This window comes from Stegastes partitus, unplaced genomic scaffold (genome assembly GCF_000690725.1).
Source record: "Stegastes partitus isolate 25-593 unplaced genomic scaffold, Stegastes_partitus-1.0.2 Scaffold452, whole genome shotgun sequence".
NCBI lineage: Eukaryota > Metazoa > Chordata > Actinopteri > Pomacentridae > Stegastes > Stegastes partitus.
The window spans coordinates 23,897-46,071 of record NW_007578183.1 but is presented as its reverse complement, the minus strand read 5'-3'; the positions used below and the strand labels follow the sequence as shown (position 1 = coordinate 46,071).

Below are 22,175 nucleotides of genomic sequence, written 5' to 3'. Positions count from 1 at the left end.
TTGGAAGCGAGAAATGGAGTTAAAACCACAGTAAAAATTGCATTTCAATGGATGCAATGCTGGATGTGTAGGCAGTGGATGTGTACCTCCCAACATATATTACAGATGGAAAAACCAACAATATGGTAATGCTCTGAGCAACCCTGTTTTCCAAAAATGCAACTAAACTGCGTCTCATTTCCGCTTTTAAAAAAGCATGTGTTGTTTGAAAAGAAATGTATTCTCTCCCCAAAAGGTAAGACGTATAAGTGATAGAAAAGGCTTCCAGTTTGAAGGAACAAGGTCCATGTAAAGAGGCAGGAGAGGATGGTTGAGGCAGAAGTCAGCAATACGATGTTTACCAATGAGAATAAGTTTCATGGTCCACGGTTTAGGCACCAAGACAGTGTAGGCTGGTTTACAGAAATATGTAAGACTTTGATTGACAATGTCACAACAATAGCTACATGTTAGAAGCTTGCATTGGTTTAGGCACCAAAGGTACTTGTGGATAAGGGCTAGGGAAACAGCACAGTTTGAGTTCAAATGTGATCCTTTCACAACAGTTTCTCCTATAGTTTCTAGGTCTGTCCCATCTAATTCATGTATGATTGGTTGGCTGACAGTTTGCAACAGTAAAGTACTTAACAAACTAAATAAAGTATGCTTCACTCAAAATACAATTTAGAATGTAGCTTAGGTGTATAGAAATGTAATATTTGGAGACAGTGAGACTGACCAGTTAGACCAATAGAGATGAGTTCTGAATTTATACAGTTCACAAAATGTCAGCAACTCATGCAGGGCTGCAATAAACAATTACCTTCATGATTTATTAACCAGCTGATTGTTTTATCCATGAATACTTTAGTCTATGAAATTGCAAAAAAAATAGCCATAATTTTCCCAAAGCCTATAATTAAATCCAAATATGTTTCGTTTACTTAAGCCTTAATCAGCCATTTTCAACACTTGTGCTTATGGAAACCAAACTGATTTATGTTCTGCTGCCCCAGTTTTTTGACTCAGGCTGCACATTTGGGGTTTCTGTCATGCTGCAGACTAAATCTCAGATCCCTATTTTACTGCATGACAAATAAGAATCTTAAAATCAAGCAAAACTTCTACATAGCACTGCACACAAGCAGGTGACGTGCACACTCACTCGATACGGTGACGACATCAGTGTGTATGTATTTTCTCACTTTCTCACAACACATCCAACCTCACACTCCATCCAACTGGTGGTTGGCCCAATTAAAAGCCTGTGTCGGGTCAGGAGTTATTCATTTAACATTAAAGAGGACATGGGGTCCCTCTATTCAGACCCACCACAGGCACCGACTCCCCCTCTCTCGTCCTTTCACCCCGTTTTCCATGCCTCATAAAAGATTTGCCCCCTCTCTCTTTCACTCTCTTGTTTGCTCAGTCTCCCTCCTTCACTCACTCATTCTTTTCCTCTCGCTCATTCTCTTCTGCTCTTCAATTAACTACTTCTCATAAGACCCTCCTTCCCTCATCTGCTGCTGCTGTTCAGTGGAACTCAAAGTCTCCAGCGACAAATCAATTATCAATGCAATCTTTTTACTCTCTGCATGCCTCTTCTTTTTTTGTCTTTCATTTATAAATGGTAACTAAAGATCAAGCCATATCTAAATATAAAGCTGGTTTGCATGCTTAATCTCTCTGTTTCTGTTTGTGTTTTAACTATAGTAGATGCATAAGCTTCTGCCCGACACACACATCCTACATGAGCTGGAGGGGTCACTAGCCTTCAACGGTGTGTTACACGACGCATCTCCCAGAGGCGTTTTATTCAAAGCAGCATTTGAAACAGAAGCCCAAAGATGCAGTCAGGCTGTCTTTTGCGGCTTAAACGCATCATTGGCTGACTGACGGTCCAGCAACTTCTAATGTCCTGTAAACTTCTCACCAGCAAATCCACGAAAATGCAGACAAACCAGCAGCCGAGCAGACAAGAGTTAGTGGGAGCTGGGGAGCTGTAAATAACTGCTCAAAATACACTGCCCAAGTCACGTGACATTAAAATATTCTTAGGTGTAAACACAATGAATCTGCAGTGCAGGAGCAGTTAAATGTGGTCACCTGACAGAAAGGTCAGAATAGCGCAGGCCTTTTCGACGATTGCCGTAAAATAACACAATAGTTGTCTGTTTTCTTGGCCTTTTGACTCCTGCACCTCAAACTGAGGTAACGAGTTAATTAGATTTCACAGAATTTCCGAAAATAAGTCAAACTTAAGTTAAAGCTAAACATGAATACATGTAGGGAAACAATTATGAAATATGTGTGCTACAGAAATGATACTAATGTCCAGAAGATAAATGACGCTAAGAATAATGGAGGGCTTTGAGTAGCTTGTCCTGCAACTGCATTTAGCACAGAGGAGACTAGTTGGGTAATGTCCTGTCTCAGAAATTCCACTGCAGAGAAACCACCTCTGCACTGCTCTGTTTTATTGAGACCAGTCCAGCAGCAGGTCTGGCTGTAGACTTGGTGGTCTACTGGCACTTGTGGGACCAGGCCGAGTCAGATTTTGAGGAAGTGTACCGACTTGCATGGGCTACTTTATAGATCCCAGTTGGGACATTTTCTTTTCATTTTCTTGACTGTGCAGGGGCATCAGAGAGCAGGGTCAGTTAATGAAGAGCTCTCCGAGGCCTGGTAGGCGTTCACCGTCTTGTTTAGGGCTACTTGAAGGGTGTGGGTGTTCACCAACACAGGTTCTTGACCTCGGGCTCTGTGGTGAAACAGGGGCTTTCCTGCTCACTACAGTACACCACCCCGATGACTTACGAGCTACGCCACACATAGATTATTCTGTTGAAACTCTTAACAACCAGGGTAAAGGCAAAACATGTCATTTGGAGACGAAAATGACGGCAGATTTGTGGCCTTTGGGTAGAGGGCACAATGACATCAGGACAACACATGAAGGTCAGACTTTGTCCACATATACAGCACACTGTAAAAAAATAATGCTTGGGCTCAACAAAAACTAAATGAACGCAATAGTTTGCATCAATCTTTTTTGAGTTATGACAACTTCTGATGGAATTATGTTAGACTAAATTTTCATCTGTAATCAAAAGGTATTGTTAATTACCACTTATCAAGTTTTTAGGTTGATTACTTTAAAAAAAAAAAAAGAAGCTCTTCCAACTTATTTAAAATGAATTTGTTGTATAAATAAATGTTTCGTACTTGATTACAATAATTCTGAACACAAAAATCAAGTTGCTTCAAGGGGAGAGGACTTGAAATCCTGACCTCAAGAAGAGAAAAAAAGCCAATTTCATTAAGGCACATCAACTTGAATTTAGTTTTAAATCAACTAATGGAGAAATTTGAGTTTAAATTACACACAATATTAAGTTGATGCAATTACCAACATCATTGTGTCATCATAATAGTGTCTGCAAATTAAAAGGTATATCTAAATGCATTCTTATCTAAATAAAGACAATTGGATTTATTATCCTGCAGCCATGCATTTGTACCAGACAAGAAGAAACTATGTTATGATGTAACGGCACAGCTGAAAAGACTGCAGAAGGTAAACTCAGCTTTGGCATTTAAATCTATACAGTCTGAACAGGGATTTTAAACATAAGCATTATTCTACATGTATGAAGTGTAGTCGTCTTGACTATCTGCATCATACAAGCATATGAATGCACTTGAATAACAGGAATTCTACCAGCAGGACAGAAAATGGCTTTTACAAACTGTAAATAAGTCCACCATGTCTTATTTTAGCCTGATGAGCTTATGGTTACAGTTTGGCATACTGTACATAATGACTGTATCAGAAACTCAAATAAATAAGCCACATACTTTAAGTAAGCTATTCGTTTACAAGTACATGCAGTCATTAGGATTAGTGTCGTCCAAATCTCGTCTTACTCTCCTCACAGCTGTAACATCTGCTGTGTGTGTTTCCTTGTTTATCCAGCGTCCAACTAGTGTGAAACCTGGAAATCCTGAAATGACGGGTTAAGAGCGAAAGGCGGTAAGCCTTCTAAATCTCAGTTGTGAGCCTTGCTTTGATAGACATGGTGCCTAAATTTACTCCCAAGCTAAAGTAGCTTTATTTTCCTGTCTGGGCAAGAAAAAGAGGAGGAGAGTTGACGTGAAAGGAAATAACAAAAAAAGTTGTGGCAATCAGGTAATCCAGCGAGAGGAAGAAAAACAGGACATTTAATAGAGAAGGAATAAAAGAATATGTAGTGAAAGTATGAAAGGGGTGGATATATTGTTTTAAGCAGATTGAACAAAAGAAAGAGAAGAAAAGAGAGAGAGAATGGCGTGACAACTTGTAGTAAACAGGCTGAGAAACTGAAGGATGCAGATGGAGTCTTCCATGTCTGGATGTTGGTGCCAAATGGTACGGTCCAAACTGAAGACAGAAAAGTATGAGCATATCTCTTCTTGTGAGAAAGCAGCCCAGGTAACCAAAAGATCTCCTCTCAGTACATAAAGCTTGCAGACAGAGTTGATTTAGATACAGTTTGGAAATACTGAGATGTTAAATTCAACTCTTATTCCAGTTTTCCCCGACTCAACTCATAAGTCAAGGTCACTGTTAACCTACAGTGTAAAAAGTGCACAGATTTATATAACTGTCAGGATTTGATATATAGCTGGCAACGGTTCTGCTTTGTTTACTTTTCATTTCAAGCCTTTCATCTTGTTGATTTTTCCCCTCCTTGTCTTTTTTTTTTTTTTTTCTCCCCGTCTCGTTGTGCGCTCCTGGGTTTCTAGTTGTGCCGTATAGTTTATGATTTGCTGATAGAGCAGGTAGACAGAGGTCTTGGAGGGTCGCTTGAGACAAAAGCTGCTTTTCAGCTCTCAGGGCTGATATCTCCCAGCTCTGCTCCCTTCAGATAGCCGAAATATGCCGGCTGGGGGGTTTGAGGTGAGGCGTGGGAGGGGTGGATGCTGCTCTTGGCCTCCTCTTCCCACAGTGGCCAAGGTGAAAATTACTTTTCCATGTGAAGAGACTGTGGTCGCTCCCTGCTATGCATATAACCCTGCCAAACTGTCCTTCATGTCTTGTCTTAATCTGTCTTCTGAGGTTATGTTAGGACGTAAGTGCAGGGGATCTTACTTAAGAACACATTCATGTTTCGGGGCAGGCCACGTGCAGGTTTTCATGCTCTGTGCAGCCAGAGCCGGGGCTAAAAAAGGCAGGCATGTCCTGATATGGGCTGTAAAAGAAAAAGAGAAAAGCACAGCGGGCTGCTGAAAGTGTTTCCGTGAGTGTGCGTTTGTGTGTGTGTGAATATCTGCCTGATTTGTAGAGAACAATGCGAACAACAGAAAGTGTGAGAGAGAAAACAAGGACGGCAACACCAGGTGAGTTTTCCTGAGTGCAGCTGGGAGTATTTTTCCCCTCATTTAGCAGTTCATGAAAAAAACCACAAGCTGCCAGATGTGACAGAGGGCACGCACCCTGCTCGCACATAGTAAACACACACACACACACACACACAGACGGAAAACTAAAAATTTCACTCTCAGAAGGAACTCAGTCTATCCCAAAGTGAATATGTGTGTGGCACCGAGTTACTGTATTCCTACATAAAGTCAGAGGCAGATCTCTATCGAGGGCAGGTCCGTCTCATTAAAATGAATGTCAGATGAAGTAAACGGAGGGTGAAGACATCAAAGAGGTCTGCAGGGAGCTGAATAAATCTGGGTTTAAACTCACTACAAACCCATTTACGTCAGGAATTTCACCATGAACCTTAACAAGAATCCAAAAATCCTTTTTCTTGGAAGTTGAAAAGGTTAAAATACACCCTTTGGTAACATGTGTGTTTGCAGTATGGTTCCCATTTGCGTGATCTATTTTCTCTGTTGAAGGACTTTATTGGTAATTGTTATGGGACATTTAAAAGAAGATAAAAATTTGTGCTAAAGCAGTTTCAAATGTGCATCTATCGTAACTTTTAATACGTCTGAAGTAACTACACTCGGTGCAAAGAAAGGCGATGGCCACACCGTGTACCTATGGCTCGCCGCTGACCTACATTCCCCTTTGTTATTCCACACATATCGGCGCTGTGTAAAACCGCTGCCTGCTAATTGCTTTCACATTACAGAGCAGCCGGGCGATCTTGGTGGCTTTCCAAGACCACCAACACTGGGACATGGGGTGTGCACATTTGCAAATGCATACCACCAATCACGCTCTGGCTACATGACTGTGGAAGCACAGGCCGAGGGCAAACACACAGGCAGCTATCTGCTTTGGAACCGGCAGTAAAACACTTTTCTGCTATTGTCTGGGAAACTCTCAACTACTGTTTTTGCTTTACGTTTTATTACGCTGGGGTCGGGAAAGCCTCAAAAATGCCTAATTGTTACTGTAAGAGCGAGGGGTCTTCGCTACATGCTTCTGGAGACACTTTGAGTGATGCAACTCGTTCGGTGCTGGGACTTCCTAAACACATTTACAAGCTTACAGCACACTCATTAGCAACGGGTTATTTGTGCCAATTAAACATGGAGGGCAGCGGGCAGGAAAATTGTTCCTTCCTTAAATAGTCTCACAAGTTTACCGCTAACATGGGGGGCAGGTTCTAAATATAGGACCCAACTCTGCTTATCTCATAAGGGATGCTCCTAAAATGTTTCCATCTCATCCGGTCTAGAAATCAAAGAGCCGATTTCTTCCAGTTCCATTTCATTAATCAAACGCCTCTGGAGGTTTGGTGCATTTGAAATTAGTGCTTTTTCTCACGAAATTGGCTTCATTTTTAAACAGAGCTGAATTCAGCAGTCTGAGCCTCTAAATCTTTGGTCTATTAAAACTCCTCTTTTGTGGTCACCAAGTCTGATCACACAGCAGTCACTTGACCGTCACAGGAGCACTGTTTGCATGACACCAAGAGAACAGAGGAGAGTCAGTTGTTTGTGGCTGCTACTCATTTGGTGTGAACGCTGGCGAGCGATAAATGTTTGAAGAGGCAAGTGTGCGTGCTCGTAAACAGAGAGAAATAAATATTAGGACAAAAGGACAATGTCCATTCCCACTCAGGGCCATCATGAGTAGAGGTTAAGCTATAGCCAACTGGAAATCAGGTTTAAATTAAAGAGTAAATGAGCTAACAGAGCCGAAGGAGCACAGCGAGGGCAGCGGGGCAACAGTGGGTCACCGCTGTCTGGTTCAGATTTCAGACAAGGAAAGAAATAACAACAAGACTGAGCCGGAACAGAACACGCTCCGGGATACAACTGGACTACAAACACTTTAGAATGGTTTCTGAGGAGGAAGAAGAAGAAGAAGAGATGTAGAGAAAGAGGGCGAAAAAAAGCGGGAGAGAAGTAAGGAAAGCTCAGACAAACGCTTGCTTCGCCAGACTCATACCACAAGACCCTGCCGTGAGCTGACGGTAGTCCAAAGCGCTGAGCGGTACCAGCAGGGGAATACTCAGACCGACTTCACTGTTGTTTGAAACTCCCACTCAAACAGTCGTGAATCACAGCCACAGTCTCGCTCCAAATTATCAGCGCCGGCCCATTTCGAATCAGTACGTCAGCCGAGCATGTCAGGAATAATAAGCCGCAATGCCCATAACGTGGATGTTTTGCCTCTTTTTTTTTTTTTTTGTAATTTCTTTGCCCTTCAGTGGGCTGCGTACATCTACAGGCCGCAGCCTTGTTGCAAAACATCATTACACAATGCATGCAATAGTATAAACAGTTGTACAACTCAATGAAAAGCTCAATAAATATTCTATTTAAGTGCACTGGGGTTGTGGCTAAACGTCTGGAAAGACGCTGAAGCCGTGCCATCCCTCCTTTGCTCCAATTACAGTTGTAATGATATGACAGGTTTTATGTTCCATTAAAGATTGCTGTGGGACATTGAAATGCTGGGAATCAGTTTTCCTCTGTTAGGAAATGATGCTGCCTGCGTGCATTGCTCAACAATTCCAAGTTTAATCCTGTAAATGTTGCTATTTTGCAGGCAAAAGTGTTGACATGTCATGAGTTTAACTTGTGTTTTAAGAGTCTGCATGCTTTTTTTACAAATCGCATTATATTTTAGCATACGCATCTTTAAAATGCACATAATCGGGCAGTCTTAAAGCCAGCAATGGCTGAAATGGTAAAAGATGGAGGGATGAGAGGTAATGAGCTCTTGTGGGCAAAGCTTAGCACTGCTGAGGCGGCCACGCAGAGGTTAAACAAACAGGCAGTGGGATCACGCGGGCCTAAGCCTCTTATACAGGCCCCTCTGAAGAGAAGATCATTGCCTTCTGATAGAGGGATGAAGGTCAGGAGTTGCCAAAGATAGAGGGGGCCACCAGTCCTCGATCTGCGAGAGCCCTCTTTCACACTATCGCTTACAAGCTGTTTATTTCTGCTTTAGTTTTCTAGCATGTGTTTTTTTTTTCACAATGAGTCAAATCTTTCTGACTGGTATGACTGGCTGAGAGTTCATTTCAGCCCGCTGTCACTCAAAAGCCTATATGAAAACATTTTCTTGTCTCAATAACATTCGGAGCCTTCTCGGCTTTCCGCGCACCGAGCCAGGTCCATCCCAATCCTCGCTCACCCCCCTCAGACTATCAATCTTTTCATCCCGTTCTCACAAACTAGTAGTGGATTTCTTTAACTCCATGAACCTCTTCCTCTCTGCCTTCCCCAGGTCCCCCCTCCCCTCCTACTCCTGCTGGGAGTCGCAGGGGATTGTAGTTTCATTTCCTGCCCTGCTGAAATCAATGCTTTCTGGGAGAAGGAGGGGAGGGGTGGACGGAGACAGATATATAGAGAGACAGGAAAACACGAGTTGGGTGTGAGAGGACTGTTGGCATGCAGGACGCGACCATACCAGCGTGTAAACCTAAACTCGGGCTGGTTCCAAGTCAGTGTCAGCTTTGATAAACATCTACGGGGGGAAATAAATTAACTGTTCAAAGTGGAAATATGAAAAACAGGAGAGCTGCTTTAATGGGTAAACTCAATTTTCCCCTCAACACTCCCCCCATCATTTTTTATTCGCCTCAAAGCCGGACAGATTTCGCGGAGGGCAGGAGAAGCACTCGGCATCCCACAGGATAAATGTATGAATTCCTGGTGGGGAGCGTCCCGGCTGACGAGATTCCTCTCTGACCGGTTAAACACATAGCTCCTCGACGCGAGTTAAATTCTGAGCGAATGAGACGGAGACCGAGAAGTGCGGAAGATAGCATAAATTTTATCACGGTGACACAAAGACAGATTCCTGCTCTATGACTATTCCATAGCCTTCCATTACCATTCCAACAGATTTCACCACAGAAAGCCACTCAGACATCAAACACAGCACTCCCTTATTGATTCTACAAGCCTCTGGTTAACGCATCTGGACAGTCAGTAGCCCAGGATGACTGACTGCATCCTTCCACCCCGCTATTCTTTTCACTCGCTTGTTTCCGATTAAAACAGGCACACGAGCTGGGTAGTTAGGCCACGAAGAAATCAATAACTTTGTCTTGAAAGAAGTCGCCTTATGGTGAGGCCATCAAGCCAAAATGGATTTAAGAGAAAGTGTAAGTATGGTAACAGCTTTTCCCCAAGACCATGAAGAAAGCTTTGAGGGTTTGCCAACACTCTCAAATCTTCAGAGACTCGTAGTACCAGCTATGGCTTCTTGAACAAAGCACTAAGTCGATGATATCTTAAGCTTGAATTTTGAAAAATTTTAGATGGAACAAGCGAGTGCGAACAGTGACCGACCGCATCGCGCACCGTCGCTAAATCTGATTGACGAGAGACAACTTGACCACATCTAATGCCACACAGGGGTAGCGATTTCCCGGTCGGTGCTGAATTAGCCGGATGCCTCGCCAGCAGTGGTTTGCCAGATGGGCATTTAACTAACAGTGCTTCAGAATTACATCCACTGAGACCTTTAACTCCAGATTCCTCGGTCAGTGTGGTCAACACAGGATTAGAATGGATAGAAAGGGAAATTCCATTTAAGTCCAAATTTCTTATGGTCTTCTGTGCCTTTTTCCATTCATGCTAAGTCACTGCTAAATTTATGGTTGCATGTTCCCGTCAAAAATTTTTGCCCCTAAACTTTATTGTCACAATTTACAGGCACGCCGGACGTTCAGACAGACCGCGTTTTCATTCAGAGCAATGCTGTTTCTACGCACGCTAGTTCTGTCAGCAGGATTAAAGGCAGCACTTTTCGGCCTAATGTGAAAGTTTGAGATCCCCCTCCGGACAACAGGAGAGGCAGCCCCTCTCAAGTCTTTTGTGTGAATCAAGTGGCTGGGTAAACACTGGCTGCTGGGTAATAGGGTGCCTGCATAGAGGACAATGTGACAAAGGCTTTGGTTAAACAAACTCACTAAAGCCTCGTCTGCGCGAACGCTGATCAATTTAAAGACACTATTTAGGAACATGTCGACATTAAACCGACGGTTTTTACCCCCTTAAAGGATGCGTTTGAATAAGACAACTTTCCCTCACTTTTGTTCAGTTTGCATTCTCGTTATCACTGATTTGTATTTCCATTATTTGCAGTCATAAATAAGCAGGGCTGTGGTCTCCAGGTCGACTGGTTGGTCGAAAATTCTCATTGGTTGACTAATTGCCGGTTTTACTTTCATGGGGACAAAAACACTACATTAGGAGCCTTCCAGAGTTAATCCACTATTTTTGGAAGTGGAGGAACAGACTACCCATGAACTTCCCCATGTTCTCAGAACTGTGAATTCGTCCAACCTAATGGAGACTGCTCGGTCTAACCTATTTACTGAATGTTTGTTGACCCCAAACTAATTGGAACGGCGTCAAAGAAATGGTCTCTGGGGATGCATTTTGTTACGGTCAATTTAAAACGTTGCTGATAGTAATTGGCATAATCGCAGCTCAACAACCAGCAATGCAGATCATCTAAAAACAACAGCCAACTCGTCTGTGTTATATTTCTCAGTAGTTCTTGTGCCGGGATCACCAGTCCAAACGGTTCTATTTTCAGAAATCATATGAATGTGGGACGCTGGTCTACTCTGACATTATTTAAGTAGAAGATAACTAGATTAAAATGGTTTCAAATGCTGCAAATATTTGCCTTTTACATATGTTTATAATTCAATTGAGCTAATAAGACCAGCTGGTAGAGCTAATTTAGTGCACTGTGGAGGATTTGGTTAATCTACCAATAAGGTGCGGATTCATTCCCCCCCCCATGTCTAATTGATTGGTTCAAGAGTAGATTTCAGTCGACCAAGATTTTCCTTGTTGACACACCCAGACACTCAGTTTCAAGTACGCTGTAAACTAATTTAGAGCCTGTTTTAATTTTAAAAAATCAGGATACTGTCTTTGATGGTAATGCTAGTGTTGACAGTATTGGTACTTGGGGGTTTGTTTCTTTGGCCTAGAGGGTATTCTAGGGGCAAAACTTCATAGTCGAAACACACATATAACACAAGCCTGCCAGACTTTTTCCAATGGAGCAGAAAAAAACATATTGCACAATATGGAGTCTGTGCCCGCAGCAAACCAACTGCTCTGGTGGGAAAAGGACAATGAGTGGTTGAGTTTCATCTTTTCTTTTTTTTGTGAAGGGAGCAATAAATTAAAGGACCTGTTGCAAAACTGAGAGCAGACATCCTCATATATACTCTCACTGTCTGGGAACCAGCAACACAAACTGGCAGCTCGAACACTAAAAGAAGCTAATTCAAGAACCAAAGACTCAAACAGCCTATTTGATGAGACAACATAATCTTTCCAGATTATGTTGTCTCATGAAAAAAAGATGTTCAAAAAGTGCTCATGAAACATCTTTGAATCCCCCACTGAAAACAAAGAAAGAGAAAAAGGGGATTAGACGTTCCCTAATCGTAGTGTTATTATTTTAGCAGATCCCTAAATCTATTTGGTGAGCAGACTTGTTAAACTGGCAGCTTTAAAATAAAACCTATTTTAGAGGAACTAATCTTCAAAAGGCAAAAATTCCTCAACTTCAGGCTACAACAGGATTACGGGTTCTGTAGCTACTAATTGTAATTACAAAGCAATAAAAGACCAAAGACAGGCAAACACACTTCTCTCTCTCTCTCTTTCTGCGCGACAAACGTAACAATTTTCCTGGATGGCTATATGAGAAACAACACAATGCAACAACCTAATCCCGGGCTCAGACATGCACACATTCAGAAAGAGAGCACAGAGTTAATTCACGGTGAACACAAATCATTAGATGCCCCGTAAAATTCAATTTCCTGGAGCCCGAACGTCTCTGGTTTAACAATTCCACCAGAAGAGTGAAGTTTGTATGCTTTCCACATTACACAGTATTACACTTGTGTTTGTGTGTTGGAGGGGATGAGAAAAAAAGAAAGACGAGGGGAAGAAGAAAAAAAAAGAAAATAAAGATTTGAGTGATGGAACTGCCAAGAATAATTCTGGAAACACACAACTGTGAAAAAATACACGTGATAATGTTCTATTAATAACTGCAGAGTGATAAGTTTACACAAATGTCTCTGTGGAGCTGATGGTCCAATGCTTTTGCTGTGTAACCACAGCACCACATTTGCAAAAAAAAAAAAAGAGCAGACATGGAGCCTAAAAGATATTGGAGGGGGGGGGGAAAGTCTAAATTTGTCTCCCAATCTTTTTCATAGCCATCCCGTGGCTGGAATGAACAAACTAAAAAAGGGAAAAAACGTTTCTGCATCAGCTGATGGCACAAGAAGCCTCTCGCTCGAGCTGAAGATGCTAAAGGTTGACAAACATCTGCCAGAGGCCTCGTTATCTTTGTGTCCCCGAAGAGAGCGGTTGTGGAGCCACCTCTCGCTCTCGGTTATTGTTGAGTAAACACACACGGCTCGGCCAAGAGCAGCATGTCAGTCAGCCAGGCGAGGAGGGCCAAGTGGAGGAGGCACTCAGCGGCCAGAACGAACTGCAGAGACACACAACAGGGAACGACACAGTGCACGAGTGTGTGTGTGTGTGTGTGTGTGTGTGTGTGTGTGTGCTAGAGAGTAGAGCCAAGAAAGTGAGAAAGAGAGGTTTAAAAAAAAAAAAAAAAAGAAAAGAAAGAAAGCTGGGAGACAGAGCCAACATTTGTCTCAGTGTTTGTTTGCCAGCCAGATAAGGCGAGTGCCAAGGAGTTTTGATGTCATGCTGATGCTGGTGGGGTGACAGAGGGGTTGAATATGTTCTCATCTCCAACAAGCAGAAAGTAGGTCCACTAAAAAAAAAAACATACCGTGATGTGTGCAAGTTTTGTAAAGAAATGTAAATCATTTGTATCCACACAACGCAACTGACCGTTCAGAGAGTTCTGACTTTTTAAGAGTCGGCTGCCAGTTTGGAAAGAAACAGGCGCGTCCTCTTTTTATTCGCTTTCAAATTCACATATTGTTCAGATGATTGTGCTCGGCTGCAAGGGAAAAATTGCGCCGTAAGTCCTCAGAGTATTTTGCCACTTTTTTTTGATAAGTTAAGGTTTTCATGCAAAAATGTAACATATTTCTTGGTTCCAGCTTCTTCATTGTGAGGATTTTTCCTGCTTTTTCTCTGTTTTGGATCAAATTTGCTAAAAAATAAATAAATAAATAAATAAATACAATCAACTATAAAATATCTTTTGAATTTGGATTGTAGATCAGACAAAGCACAACATCTGATGGAGGTATCCTGGACTGGGATGAGTGTTCTCTACTTTGTTTTAACATTTTATAGACCAACCATTTCATCAGGAATCCAGAAAATAACCATAAGATTCACTTATAATGAAAACCATCTTTGGTTGCCGCCCTCTACTTAATAAATTTTGCAAAAAGTACGAGCACATTTCCATTTTTATATGGACATAAATTCGACAGTGGCACATCTTTCAGGAATTCATGCCGATAAAGTGAAAATATCTTCTTTTTTTTTTAAATAAACACAAATATTTTTTGGCAGAGAAGCCCGTAAAGTTTAGGGGCTTTTAATACCTTGGAGGGAACGTGGCGTTGTACAAAGACCTAATTGTGGCTGAACTGAGATCTGCCCGTCTGCTTGCAGTGGGACTTTCTGAAGTCCTTAATGCTATGCAAACAGGGTTTAAAAGATTTACTCTGACACATATTGGGGAATTTAAAAAGCCATGTTTCATCCTACCCCCTATTAAATGAAATGTAGCATGATCTCGGCATATTAAGCCGGGGCAACGCTAGCTGCGGAGGACGCTCGCAAAGCAGTAATTTGATAAAACTCCAATGAAGAGAGGCCTCAATGAATTTCAGAGCTCTTTAAGCCGGTGCTATTCCCCGCAGTCCTCAACACGAAACCGTGCCAAGTCCATATGGGAAATTGATATGCAGTATGTGTGGCTTATTCCATTAGACTCATTAAAGTGTCACTTTGTCATCAGCACACTCTCGCACTTACAGCTTGCCTTACAACTGCAGCAAAGGACTCATTGTGTCGTATGTATAAAGTACAGCAGAGAACATTTTTTTACGTGGCAGGCGTAATTTGTCTTCCAGGCAGCCGTCGAAAGACATCAACACAGAGAGTATTGAAAAGGAGGTACAGAAAGCTTTTTTTAATTTGTGGTTGGACATACGCAGCACAGGTCAATCGATGGAACGGACAAATAGAGTTTTTAGCCCGTTAATGTACCCGGCGCAGTCCTGCAGCAGCCCAGACTCTCCCTCTGGTAAAACCATTGAGGTGCCACACTGTCATCCGCACATCGCCTTCTCAGCTGCAGCACTAAAACCTGAACCAATGTTTTTTGTTCCCTTTTCTTAATCCAGCGCTGCATTTCCCTGAACCCTGCAGAGGTTTTTTTTTTTTTTCTCTCTCTCTCTCTCTCTCCAACAGGCTGACCTCCTGTGCAGACACTAAATTGCAGGAAAAAGGTTTTTCACGCTTGGCTACAGTTTGTAGTGGCAGAAACTTTATCAAACGTCTCCAGCGAGGATCTGAGCGAACCCGGGCTTAGCCTTTGATTAAACGCTGCCTCTCCAAGGAACTCTGACCACTAAAAAACAAGCGCGCTCCGCAGAGCCCCGATTTGTGGAAATAAGAGCGTCCTTTTGCCAGTATTACGCAAATGCAGGAAATTTACACTTCTTACCACTCGCAGAAAGGCTTTTGCCTCACTTGGCAGAGAGTGCATCTGCAAAGAAGGAAAACTCTGGCTCTGCTTTCAAAATTCCTCTGTCAACCAGGCATCGACGACGTATTATCAGGACAATCCAGCCAACAAATCAATCGCACAACATTAGGAAACTTTCTTCTGGATCCCTTAATTTGTGAATTTGGTAGTAATGAATGAGGGAGTCCCACATGGGAAACAACACCCACATTAAAAGAGTGATGAAAAAAAAAAAAAACTACACGTCAGGAAAATCAATCTCTGAAAGTAATCATATGATATCTTGAGACTTTTTTAAAATATCATTTAGAGCAAATTGCCCCGCTGGCTGTACATCAGTTAAACAATTAGCACACAATATTCTCCAAACTGTTTGCCCCGTGGCAACACCGCTGCACACTGAGCCTTGGCAAACACATGTGCTTAATAAGGAGCGGGAAGTAGGTAATTGCCAGTGCACGACGTAGTTTACACACCAATATTTTAAATCTGTGACATAAAACAGAGTCTGAAGCTTGTGATTTATGGCCACGTGCTGATTACATTAACGTCTATGATTTTCTTTGCTCAAAATGGAGTCTTAAGTGTTTAAAAAAAAAAAAAAAGGTTTTAAAAAAATCAACACTCTCCTCTCAGAAAAAGGCCATACATCTGTTTCACACTTACAATTCCTGCCACATTCTTCTGCCAAAAGCTTTTAGGGATGCACAGAACTTGATGCCGGAGTTAGCGTAGTGTGAAGTGTGCAGAGATTTAAACACGGCGGAGTCATCGATCTGAAAGAGATGGGCCACTCAGACCATGACGGAGCTGGCCTGCATTTAACAGAGCATCTGAATAAAATGTTGGTAATCTGAATATAGCTACACGTAAAAAAAAAAATTAAAAAAAGGAGAAACTGTGGCGGCACTGCGAGCAAACTTAAAAAAACACCAGAACGAGTGGCTGTTCCGCGAAAATTTAACAGGAGCGTATAAAGGAAGTGCAACTACACATTTTGACATCTTTTACTTCGTATAAACTGCTCCTTAAATATGAGTCTAAGAAAACAGCAGAAGACATAGACCAGTCCCTGAAAGACATCCCCAGTAGCAGAGAGCAGGACAAGCTGCTGCACACTCAGCCTGCAAGCTTTTTTTCCAGGGGTGAAGTGCCTTTATTGTCAACAGTGCGTCCTGCTGAAAACCCTACCGAGGCAGTTCCACCCAACATGATTTATAGCCTTCCTGAGTGTTATTAAAATCTAAATGCAACTCTAGACAGATTTCCCAGAGTTGCTGCCCCGCACAGGACCTTTTATGTCCAGAGGTGAATGTCCCACGTTCAGAAACATTTGCACAGTTTATATAGATGGAAAACATTGTCGTCATTTTATTTTTATGCATGTGTCACAGATTATTACTCCGCTAAAGGACCGAGGGGCTGATGGATGGAGCGACCGGTTTGAAAACAGACTTTGTGACGTTTAAATTAAAAGGCACGACTTTTGAGCAGATTTTTCTTTAATGCCGCAAAAAAAGCACTGGGTTCAACATCAGGTTAACCGATCATCAATAAATCCAGTTGGTACAGCAACATTCATGCTTGGAATAAAATACGAGGCCGTGCCAAACTACATGAGGGTCTTTTTGTTGTTTTTTTTCCCCCCCCGAATTACAAGCAAATGCTTGAAAAGGCCTCCCGAGGAGACAGTTGAGAAGTGATGCAATGCTTAGATGAAAAACATCTCACAATCTGTTCCACACAATTCCGTCCTTGCTTTGATTAGCACCTAGAAGGCTGATAGTGACGCCTAAACTGGCAAAAGAGAGGGAAGAATCTAAAGGCTAGAGAAAAAAAAAAAAAAACTGTACAGCAATCTTCTGAACACAAAAAAAAAAAAAAAAAAACTGTACAGCAATCTTCTGAACACAAATCATCATCCAGTGTCCTGTCACGACCAGATCACTTACATTAATCAGATTTACGGAAGCGTGTAAATGTAGAAAAAACACTTTATTAGCTTTAAAACGTTATTTGGGAGCACATGCAGTTCACTAGAATACATAAACCATTCATGTTTCCCTTGCTAATTTACGCATCGTTTGTCATGTCGGCCATGTAAACAACATTCCCTCCGTGGCCGTGGCCAGGGGAAACCCTGATTGTTCCTGGAAATGCTGGCATTTGCACTCCAGGGGCAGAGCAGCGACCTCTGACCTGTGACTGGAAGCTCGCAGACTGACCAGCAAACCAGACAGCAGCAAATAAAGACGGACAAGCCTGCCTTTTTTTTTTTTTTTTTTTTTAGCTCCGTCTTTGTCACGTTTGCTCAGTCACTTCAGTAACGTTACAGCCGCTGATCACAGGCTTCCACGCCGTTCGCTTCACTTTTGATTACAGTCGAACCACTGTTGCTCCTCTCTGACTGCGACAGCGAGCCAGAGGAGAGACAAGACTCCCAGTGTTATCATCTACAAACATTATCCTGGAACTGCAACATAGGCAGTCAATACGCGGTCAGGCTTGTGGACACAATGACTGAGGGGAGGGGGGGGAGGCATCTTAATGGGGTGTCATTTTCTTGTCCATAATGATTCATTTAACAGTAAAGCTCTATATAGAGAAACTCCATATCAAAATCATTACACACAGCAGCTGCAAATCATCTCTGGGAGACAGAGATTGAAGCAATTCATTCAGCAGTTTTATAGTTTCCACCAGTGGGAGGAAGTGCAAAGCGAATCAGTTTTGCTTCATGAATAACAGCATTAGAAATTTCATTTGCAGGGTAGATTTTTGCTTCTGAAATGTACGACTAACATGGAAAAAGACGCAGACATTTCCACTTGTCTATTTCTAGATATGAAGCGGCCGCATAAGCAGCGGCTTGGCTCTCCTCCACTCCCATATTCAACCATTAAACTCAACATTTGAAGAAGTCATAGCCAACCCATCCAGTTAAGTAATGTGGATTAACATTCCTCGCTGTCTCAGAGCAAGAAAGAGAGGCCCGAAGACACAGAGAAGAGAGAGAAAGAGGTGTGTGTGGGGGGGAAAGAAGGGCCTTTACGCTCATATGCAGTACACCTCTGCTGTAAATAACAGCCAAAAGCATTTAAGGAGGACAGAGATAATCCAAACAGACCCTGAAAAAACTTCCGGAGATAATTCATCACCACCCATCTGGGCAGGGGGGAGGATTGTTTTATAGTTTCTGTACACTCACGAAAAAATGAAAACGCCTTCCACGAGCTGCTTCATAAACAAATCAGATAGAATTCAAACTGTCCTCAATCACACTTGAATTAGTCAACCAAAGAGCGGTTACACACACCATCAGGCCAGCTTCTCTTCAAGATGTAAATACCACACACACAGTTAAAGGAGTAGGATTGTAGAATGAGCAAAAAAAAAGAGAGAGAACTAAACTGATGAAATGTTTGTTTTCTAGAAATGCAATTAAGTGTAGTTTCCTAGAGGTCACATCCATTCATTCTCCTCCTCTGGTCTTAAGCAGACACCACCCTGCTGCTATCAATCAGATGTTAAATGCAGTTTTAAATAAACCTTTACAGGCTGCGTCCCTTATCTTTAAATGGATCTACATTTTTTTGAGGGGGGTCTCTGGGGGGCACAATGGATATCCAGCTGATCAGTTAAGAGCCTCCCTATTGTCTGCAGACGGAGTCAAGTATTTCCCCGTGCCGAGGCTTCACAATGACAATGGGACGATAATCTAAAAACCAAAGATCATTTGCATGAGAGGAGACGCTGAATGGAAGGCTGTGCGTCCTGGATGGAACAACAGTTTGAGGATATTTAGCCGTGAGATGATGTCAGGAGCAAAAACGAATAAAACACACTGCTACCCGGTTGAAACATGAGGATGGAAAACTGTTTTTAAAAAGAGGGGCGAACAAAGCTGCTGCGCACATGCTGCAAAAGTCCACACTGATTTTTCGTCAAGGCTGAAACATTAGTTGAATTCACGCATATGAAGATGAACCGCAAGAGAAGTGGAGCCAACAGAGAAGAGAGAGAGAGAGAGAGAGAGAGAGAGAGAGAGAAAGAGGAGAACCACGGGAATGGTTTCGGTCAGGAAGGAAAAGATTTGGAGACTCACCAGACGCGCTCAGGTCCAGGACGCTTTGGAGCAGCAGGGCGACCCAGAGAGCGCAGGCTGGACATCTCCAGAGACGCCGCTGGCTCGCCGCTGCCCGAGTTGGATACATTCCTCCGGCTCTGTGTTAAGGAACCTCTTCCCGCTGTTCACATCCACTACACACTAGATTTAATCTTGAGCCCCTCAAAAAAATTTAAAAAAAAATGCACGTCTCAAAATGTTTGATAAATTGCGCGCCGTTCTCCGCCGCTCTCTCACGACGCACCAAAAAACTCTCCCGGTTAAAAAATAAATAAAAAATACTTGAAGAAAGCGTCTCCGTCTCTCCTTGCCTTCTGCGTCTTTCCTCCTCGCTTGAGCCCAGCTCACTTTGGCCCCTCTCTGTCTCTCTCTCTCCAACTGAGCGCAATCCTTCCAACAAACTTTGGTGGAGGCTTGTGCCCACAGGAGCCACATGGCTCTGATTAACCGAGTGTCGCCACCGTGTGTTCGCTGCAGGAACCACCGAGGAGCAGGAGGAGGAACCTCAGTCAGTGGTCAGGCCTCTCACTCTGGTTTTGCAATTTGTGATTTAAATTTGGGGTAATTATCCATCCATTTTCTATACACCGCTTAATCCTCATTAGGGTTGCGGGGGGCTGGAGCCTATCCCAGCCGACTTAGGGCGAAGGCAGGGGACACCCTGGACAGGTCGCCAGTCCATCGCAGGGCCACACTTAGAGACAGACAACCAAACACACTCACATTCACACCTACGGACAATTTAGAATCACCAATTAACCTCAACATGTTTTTGGACTTTGGGGAGGAAGCCGGAGAACCCGGAGAGAACCCACGCTGCACGGGGAGAACATGCAAACTCCACGCAGAAAGAGTCCGGTGCCCCCACCGGGACACGAACCGGCAACCTTCTTGCTGCGAGGCAACAGTGCTACCAACTGCGCCACCTTGCAGCTTGGGGTAATTAGTTTTGCTAAATTTAAAGTGCGCAGGAGCCCCACCTTGTGACCTTTTGGGGGCCATAATTTAGTTTGTTTCTACATGATTCTTGCCATGAGATGGAGTCAACTGCTGGTTTAAAGGTTAAAAATGAATTTACTTAATTATTCTTTCAGTCACATTTCCGTTTAATCTACTAAACAATAGACCTACTTTCAGGGCAAACACATGACTCATCACAGTAGGTGTATTCCACTTAGGGACAGGCCCTGCACTAGTTCATGCTGGTTCCAGTGGGAGCGACATCATTTTTATAGGAATGACCAGACTAAGTGGCACAATTTCTCAGTTTTTTGTTTTTCAGCGAGCCATTTTAGATTAAATAGCCTTTTTTTTTGGTCGCTTACTCTTACCATTTATTTTAAGACCTCCATGTACATGTCAGCTCATAGCAACAGCAAAATAAGCTCTTTTATGTAACCATCAGTTGATTGGAAATCTGCAACAGCTGTTTAAGTTATATTTTTTCATTGCTAAGAAAGCTCAAAAGATAGTTACAATTCATTAAAATATGATATAAAGCTCTTACGGTAAAAGTGTCCTTGTTCCTCTCAGGACACCTTGTTGGACACCAGACTATATCCACCTGTTTGTTTGGCATTTTCTTACTTTTGGCTGCAGGTTGTGAGTCAGTCATACATTGTTGAGCAGTATATACAGTGCTTAATAAATAGATTAGACCACCTGTCTAATTTGTTAAACACTCTATATATATAGAGAGAGAGCATCCAGCATCATGAAGTGCTTTAATTCGCACTCAGCTCTCGACGTTTTGTCATTTTTAACAGGAATGAGGAATTTCAAACTGAATTCACCTTTTTATACCCAAATCTGAGACACTGGGCTTCTCTGAGGAGTCAGAAATTAATCAAGCATAACATTCAACCACTAAAACTAATTTTTCCATTCAGAATTGCAAGGAAATAACTATAATTTGATTTCTTAATCAAGAAATAATAATGTTTAACTTTTTGTTTGTAAAACAGTAAGGTTGAAAATTCATGGATAACAACAATAATTATATTTTAGCATTAAAATGATCGTTTTGGTTAAAGAGCTTCTACATACTGGTGTATTAACCATTACAGAAACATTTTTTTAAAAATGATTTTGGAAATTACCACTGCTGTTAATTTAGGGCAGCTGTGGAATAAACCTGACATTGGGTGGTGGTCTAATAAATTTGTTTCCAGAACTCTTCAAAGTAGGTTTCATTGTCTATACATCTTTTATAAAATGTTTTTAAATGAGGGATGGATGAATGATTTGCCACAAATTCAGTGTAAACAGCCTGGTTGGTTAAAACTACTTGGGTGTATGTTGTTGAATGGGGAGTGCTTGTGTTGTTAAAATGCATCCATGGGAACACAGAGTGATGGTTCTGCAAAAAAGTTCTGCAAGAAAAATGGTAGTCACTGCATGTAACTCCAGTTCTATTATTACATGTGTAGTCCTCCAGCAGGCTTCATTATTGGGTTGTGCTGGATGACCAGACTTCAGCCTGTGGTGGCGGTGGCCTCTCCTTGGCTCCGCCCCCGGCCTGCTCACTGTCATGGCCTGGTGGAACACTTACAGGACCTGAGCCATCATTAATTTCATCTGTGCTTCCTGCCCTCATTAGTCAAAATGTCTGCTGTCATTAAGGCCTGTGCATAACAACTGTGAACTAACTTAGAATTAAAATTACTCAAAGACAAGAATCACTGTGGTAATAAGTGCATACGTAGAAACAAGTTTTGAAAAACACCATCAGTCTAATTCTGTCAGAGGTCAACATACCAACACATCCATCCATCCATTATATAAACACCGCTTAATCCTCACTCGGGTCACAGGGGGATGGAGTCTATCCCAGCCAACTTAGGGCGAAGGCAGGGGACACCCTGGACAGGTCGCCAGTCTATCGCAGGGCTACACTTAGAGACAGACAACCAAGCACACTCACATTCACACCTA

At 42.4% G+C, this 22,175-nt stretch overlaps 1 protein-coding gene across 1 annotated transcript in view; it reads right to left on the bottom strand.

Moving 5' to 3' along the window:
- The window catches only part of ror1 (receptor tyrosine kinase-like orphan receptor 1), a 145,144-nt gene extending 125,550 nt beyond the window's left edge, over positions 1 to 19,594 (bottom strand). Inside the window, exon 1 of the mRNA XM_008286359.1 lies at positions 19,221 to 19,594. Within this exon, the coding sequence (XP_008284581.1) occupies positions 19,221 to 19,329 (109 nt within the window). The 5' untranslated portion in view covers positions 19,330 to 19,594. The remainder of the gene's footprint in view (positions 1 to 19,220) is intronic.
- Between the last annotated feature and the right edge of the window lie 2,581 nt (positions 19,595 to 22,175).